The sequence below is a fragment of the Neomonachus schauinslandi genome, chromosome 1 (assembly GCF_002201575.2).
Source record: "Neomonachus schauinslandi chromosome 1, ASM220157v2, whole genome shotgun sequence".
Taxonomy (NCBI): domain Eukaryota; kingdom Metazoa; phylum Chordata; class Mammalia; order Carnivora; family Phocidae; genus Neomonachus; species Neomonachus schauinslandi.
Genome location: NC_058403.1, coordinates 70,487,767 through 70,495,025, shown reverse-complemented (window position 1 = coordinate 70,495,025; position 7,259 = coordinate 70,487,767). Strand labels below are relative to the sequence as shown.

At 37.5% G+C, this 7,259-nt stretch overlaps 1 protein-coding gene across 12 annotated transcripts in view; it reads left to right on the top strand.

Annotated features, from left to right (window-relative positions):
- DLG1 (discs large MAGUK scaffold protein 1) overlaps nucleotides 1-7,259 on the top strand; it is a 259,668-nt gene that overhangs the window by 161,324 nt on the left and 91,085 nt on the right. For all 12 annotated transcript variants that reach the window (XM_044919872.1, XM_021692594.1, XM_021692593.1 and 9 more), the window contains one exon: nucleotides 4,150-4,294. In XM_044919872.1, coding sequence (XP_044775807.1) covers nucleotides 4,150-4,294 — 145 coding nt within the window. The remainder of the gene's footprint in view (nucleotides 1-4,149; nucleotides 4,295-7,259) is intronic.

The following is a 7,259-nucleotide window of genomic DNA, read 5'->3' as shown; positions in this document are numbered from 1 at the left end:
TTTTTTTTTTTTTTTTTTAAAGATTTTATTTATTTATTTGAGAGAGACAGAGAGAGAGAGCACATGAGAGGGGGGAGGGTCAGAGGGAGAAGCAGACTCCCCGCCGAGCAGGGAGCCCGATGCGGGACTCGATCCAGGGACTCCAGGATCATGACCTGAGCCGAAGGCAGTCGCCTAACCAACTGAGCCACCCAGGCGCCCCTTATTCATTTGCTTTTTAAAAATTGTTTAATCCCATACATATGCCTAAATATTTTGTTTAATACTAATTCTGAAAATTTTTTTAAAGGCTGTTGTGCTGAATGTAGTCTTTTAATACTTTTTTTTAATCGATATTGGTTTACTGAGATTTATCCATATTGTTGCCTAGAGCTAAAATATATTCATTTCACCTCTACATAATATTCTGTTCTGGAACTATACTGCAGTTTATTTGTCCAGTCTTCATCAATAACTGTACGAGTCTGTGTTCCCTGGAAAAATAACCTGAAGAAAAGCTACCATGCTAAGGTTTTGTTGGGAGGCATAATCTCAGAAAATTAGAGTGAGTGAAAATGAAATGAGAGGCAGAGAATAAGGGAAAGTCATTACAAGCTATTATGTTTCTGAGCTGGCCATAATTTCATAAGAAAATGTCTCTGATTGCGTGTCATATAGGACAGTCTTCCAGGCAGGTGATGTAACACTATTAAACTTTAGATCCAGCCATCCAGGGAAAAGAAAGGATTTATCTCCCTGTCTCTTCTTTGGTAGAGTCTACCCCATGGGGCCAACTGTCCCAAATTTCTGGACTGTTACTCAGCTCCTCTGGGCAAATGCTAGGGAAGCCAGCTCCCATACTCCATGGCATAGTACTTCCTCTGAACTCAGAAGTGGTGGAAAGAACCAGAGCCTCAATGATCTAGACAGATCAGACACAGGCTTTTGACATGTTACAGCTCTCACTCTATGGAACAACATGCCCAAGCACAGCCCTTACCCTAGAAGAGAGTGAAAGAGCTGATGATGGCAGGAGACAAGGTGAGAGAAGCAGTAGCCAGGACTCTCCAGTATCACACAGCCAAAGCCTAGTGGGCAGGTAGGCTCAAGCAAATCTGAAAAGGCACATAAACTAGGTCTAATATAATGGGGAGTTGGGTTTGTTTCCTTTTTTTTTTTGGTAGTACGAATAATTCTGCTAGGGAGAGCTGCTGTGTGTTTTGGTGAACATGTACATACAAGAGTTTCACTTAACTATTTATCCTAAGCAATGGTCATGGAATGTCCTCTTAGTAACATTATAGCAAAAACATTATGTTTTCCAAACCGGTTATGAAAATGTACACTCCTGTCAGCAATATATAAATGATTTCTTTGTTGTACATGCTGTCCAGTACTGCTGATTGCTGCAGCAAGGAGATACGCTGATTGTTTTCAGGTTAATAATGGGGAAGAGGAAAGAGCTGACTTTGAACTGCTTTTCTCCACGCGCGTGCGCACACACACACACACACACACCAGTTGAAAACAGCCTTCTTTCTCCACTGAGTTTCTCATTTGTACTTTTTAATTTCTTAGATACCATGTTTTCTTTTATAGTTTTTCCAGAATCAGTTTCAGTGGTTGGGAAGCCAGCAATGTATGCTGATTGACATTTAGTAAGGCTTTGGTTGTCATAATCCCACTGAAATTATCGAATTCTTAGTTCTCATTTTAATTGACAATCAGGCATTCGACACGGTTTCCTCCTTCAGACACTTTTTCCATTTTGCTTAACAGTTACCACCCTCTTTCTTGGTATTCCTCTTATCTCACTAGTCTTTCCTTCTCATTCTCCCTTTTGGTGCATCTTCTCCCTAACCTCTAAACATTGAAGTGAGACAGACTTGGTCCTTGTACACTTTTTCTTCTTTTTGATAGGTGGTCAAATAACTTACTGTCTCATTGCACATGATAGGCATAAGTATTGTTTTCTGACTTCAATTTTATTTTTACACACATACACATATATTTTGTGTTCAGCTGGAATATAAAAATTTTTAACAGTGGTTCTTGGCAAAATAGTTGAAAAGCCCTAGGAGATTTCATCTAGTTTGCTTTCATATATCTCAAGAGTCAGGTTAAATTTAATATATCTAAAAATGAACTTCTGAGTTTCATCCTACACCCCACCCACCACCCTCAAATCCTGTTCCTTGCACAATCTCCACATCTCATGAAATGGGAACTTTATCCTTCTATTTGCCCAGGTCTAAAACTTCAGGATCATTCTCCTTCCTACTCCTTATTGAATCCCTTAGCAAATCTTGTCAGCTCTTTTATCTGTTATCTAACGCTGCTTAAGAAAACACAAAAATTAGTGGCTAAAACAACAACAATAATTATTTACACTTCTGTAATTTGGGTAGGGTTCAGCCAGGACAGTCTGTCTCTGTTCTGCATAATGTCACCTGGTAGCTGAGCTAGGGCCAGGAAATCGACTTCCAAGTTCAATCATATGTGGTAGACAAGTTGGGTTGGCTGTCAAGTGAGAGCTCAGCTGTCCTTTCTTTATCAGTCCTTTCTTTGCATCACAGTTATTAATGTCTCATTGGCTAAAGCTAGTTACATAGCCAAGCAAGGTTCACTGTAGGAAGGTATATGAATACCAAGATGCATGGCTCACTGCAGGCCACCAAAGGAACAGTATGCCACAGCTCTATATTTCAAAATGCAGGCAGTCCTTAGGTAGACTGATCAAGAAAAAAAAGGCTGCAATTTCTAAAAGTAGGAATAAAAGGGGACATAAGGAAATACTTTTATTTATGAACAATTATATGCCAACATATTAGATAATTTAGATGAAATGAACAAATGTCTAGAAAGCCACCACTACCACTTTTATTGAGACTGTATTGAAGAGTCTAGCCAGAAAAATAAAAAGACATTCAGATTGGGAAGGAAAAAGTAAAAATTAGTAGATTACATCTACAAATACAGTTTTACTTGTATATAGAAAATCCTAAGGAACCTACTGATAGAACTAGTAAGTTTAGCAAGGTCAGTTCTGTTTCTGTAACAGGAGATAGATGAATGACTAATAACTGAAAAAAGTCTCGACTGTTAATTAAACAGTGAAAGTAAAAACTTAATGTACAAATTGAAACACACTTTTTTATAAATTGTTACTGTTCAGTGTTGGCAAAAGCCTGAGTAGATGGGTATGATACACTCATTTTCTATGGTAGTGAGTATAAGTTTATTAGAAGTCATTTATTTAGAACAGTTTTAAATACCTGTTAATATTGGAATGGCTTAATATATTATGATATAACCACACAATGGTATACTGTGCAACAGTTTTTTAATTCTGTGTGTCCCAACATGGAAAGATCTCTTAGATACCTTATATTAAAAATCCAGTTGTAGAATAAAAACTTTAATATAGTCTCATTTTCTTAAAAAAAAATCTAAAATATACCTACATATATTCATAAATACCTTAGAGTAGAAGAAGGAATAGGCTTGGGGATTGGGAGGAATAGGGACTGGAATTAAGATTGGCTATGGGGGGGGCGCCTGGGTGGCTCAGTCGTTAAGCGTCTGCCTTCGGCTCAGGTCAGGATCCCAGGGTCCTGGGATCGAGCCCCACATCGGGCCCCTGCTCAGCGGGAAGCCTGCTTCTCCTTCTCCCACTCCCCCTGCTTGTATTCCCTCTCTCGCTGTGTCTCTCTGTCAAATAAATAAATAAAATCTTTAAAAAAAAAAAAAAAAAAAAGATTGGCTATAGGGGTACCTGGGTGGCTCAGTTGGTTAAGCAACTGCCTTTCGGCTCAGGTCATGATCCTGGAGTCCTGGGATCGAGTCCCGCATCGGGCTCCCTGCTCAGCAGGGAGTCTGCTTCTCCCTCTGACCCTCCCCCCTCTCATGTGCTCTCTCTCTCTCTCTCTCATTCTCGCTCTCTCAAATAAATAAATAAAATCTTAAAAAAAAAAAAAGGATTGGCTATTTCATTAACACACATAACTTCCTGTTGTGATAGTAAAAATGGGTATTTTCTTTTCACATACTTTTATATTCCTTAAATCACTCCTGCTTTTTCCCTGTGTTTTGGTATAATTGTTTATGAGCAAAAAGGAGAAAGCTAGTGAAAATGTCCTAAAATAAATGTCTTTCGGGATTTTCTCTTAGGTGAATAGTGTGTGTTTGGAAGAAGTTACTCATGAAGAAGCAGTAACTGCCTTAAAGAACACGTCTGATTTTGTTTATTTGAAAGTGGCAAAACCCACAAGTATGTATATGAATGATGGCTATATACCACCTGATATCACCAGCTGTAAGTCTGTTTGCTTAAATCTCTCATATTTCCCTATTTTTAAATATTTTAAAGGAACTATGTTAAGCATTTTAACTTAATAGTTTTTAAAAGTCAAATTTAAATGAGAATCTTGCTAGTAAGAAGGGTGTGTCCTTTTTCAAAGTTTTATATAGGTAACAGTCACCAAAGGTATTTGAGAGTAATGCACATTCTTGTTTTGTTCTAATAGTTTTGGAATGTAGTGCAGAAATTTACTTTAACAAGCAATTCTTTTAAAACCATGGTAATTTTGAGGTTTCTGGTGCTGCTAGTTCATGGACTACACTTTAAGAAATACTAATATTAAATATTTCTAAAACTTGGGCTTTTCTATGCTCTGTTATGTGAGCACAGATATTATTTTTGTACAAACTCCTAGTGTATTACTAACTGTATTTGTATACAGTACAATTGTATTGCCTAGAAATAAACTGTTAATGAAAAGTACTAATGTAATTTTAAGTTTCCTGTTTGATTTTCAGTTTCTTTTTTAATGTACAAGCTGGGATAAGATTTAAATAATGTACTTGTGTTTGTTGAAAAATGGAAGTTTTATTTCTTTGGTGCATTGAGTTGATATTAGAAGCACCCATGTGTACCAGAGACCTTAAATGTACTCTCTGTAGTCTGCTTTTCCAAGTCTTCCTCCTTTAAATTGTAGAATTTTAGAAATATTTGTGGTTTTATAAATCGCAAGATTCCAGTTTTAAAACTGTCAAAGTTCATTACTGTCATTAATCATTATAAGTTAAATATAAATTATATTTTGAAATGAATATACTGTCTTCCAGTGATACATCTTCATTTATTAATTACTCAAGTAAAACTGAACTTTTTAAAATAGTATTCAGGGGGCGCCTGGGTGGCTCAGTCGTTAAGCGTCTGCCTTCGGCTCAGGTCATGATCCCAGGGTCCTGGGATTGAGCCCCGCATCGGGCTCCCTGCTTGGCAGGAAGCCTGCTTCTCCCGCTCCCGCTCCCCCTGCCTGTGTTCCCTCTCTCGCTGTGTCTCTCTCTGTCAAATAAATAAATAAAAATCTTAAAAAATAAAAATAAAAATAAAATAAAATAGTATTCAGTCTCTTTAATGGAGAAAGGATGAGGTCTTTTTTTTTTTTAATACTTCATTTGTGTCAGAACAGAACTTTGCTACTTGTTTAAAGTTCTCACATGCAGTTGGTCTTACACATGAACTTTACATAAGGGCTTTATGTATTTTTATTTGTGATTAGACATGCAAATTCACTAATAAACTATTTTATGCACCAGTGTAAATATCAGTCTTATTCATTATGCTGCCTTATCCATTCAAGTAAACAGTTCGTATTTGTAACAGTTGTTCTGTGAACTGAGAATTGGTGTCCTGATTATGACTAAATATACAAACAGCCAGACTGCTGCTTATATGTCAAACTGAAAAAAAGTTATTTTTTAATTGAATTATCCCTTTTTACATATTCTAATATAATATATAAAAAATGGAAGAGCTAGTCCTGAAGAGTAATAATTAAATAATGATTGGTTGTTTTCCTTATAGGCATAGATATTTTCTTTTTTTCATCTATTGAACTAATAGAACATTGTGAAGAAGTTGTTTACCCTTGCTAGTTTAGCTCTTTCATAAGGTTCTATTTCCATTCCCCTGTTTTCTTAGGCAACTACAATTATGAATTTTGTTATATACTTCGAGCCCACGTTCATACTACATAGGCTGTTCATATCATTTATCTGTGTGTTTTTTAAAAAACATTTGTGATTCAGGGCATCTAGGTGGCTCAGTTGGTTGAACGTCCAACTCTTGGTTTCAGCTCGGGTCATGATCTCAGGGTTGTGAAATCCAGCCCTGCATCAGGCTCCACACTCAGCACAGAATCTGCTTGAGATCCTTTCCCTCTCCCCTGAATGCACGCGCTTTCTCTCTCTCTCTCTCTCTCATATAAATAAATATATAAAATCTTTTTTTCAAAAAGGCATTTGTGATTAAAAACTTACAGGGGCGCCTGGGTGGCTCAGTTGGTTAAGCGTCTGCCTTTGGCCTGGGATCAAGCCCCGCATCTGACTCTCTGCTCAGCAGGGAACCTGCTTCTCCCTCTTCCTCTGCCTGCCGCTATGCCTACTTGTGATATCTCTCTCTCTCTCTCTGTAAAATAAATAAAATCTTTTTAAATTAAATAATAAAATAATAAAAACTTTTTACAGAAATTATTTTTACCTATCACCATTTCTGAAGTCCTTGCCATCAGACTCTCCAACTTACTACCTATCCCTTATGTTGTCCTCTAGTGTCCTCCTCATCAATCTGGCTTTAGTCAGTAAAGATTTTAGGGTCAGGCCCATTGTCCTTGCCACTACTATTAATGTTGTCATTCTTAGTGATGTCCAGCCAAAATTCACACTGATGACTTACTCAACAGTCTGGCCTCTTTGTTTCTTGATCTCTTTTCTTCCTAACTATCCTGCCCTCCACTCCACCTCAAATACATGCTTCCATATAATAATTCAGATCTTAATCATTATCTGGGTACCTGGGTGGCTCAGTCAGTTAAGCCCACAACTCTTGATTTTGGCTCAGGTCGTCTTCTCAGGGTTGAGCCCTGAGTCAGGCTCTATGCTCTGTGGAGAGTCAACTTGAGATTCTCTCTCTCCCTGTACTTCTGCCCCTCCCCAGCCCCGTGCGCTCTTTTCTCTCTCCCTCTCTCTTTCTCTATTTCTAATAATAAATAAAATATTTAGATGTTTTCATTATCAGTATCTTCACCACCTCAATTCTTTGACTGCATACCTCAGTTCATTTATCCCTATTCTAGCAATTCATCCTCATTTTGACCTTCCATCCTTTGACACTACAACTTGATTGCCCTCTTGTGTCTCCATTTGTCTGTTTTTTAGCTTAGCTTCCATGATTTGCCATGATACTCTCTTCCTTGCACATATCTTCTATTCCC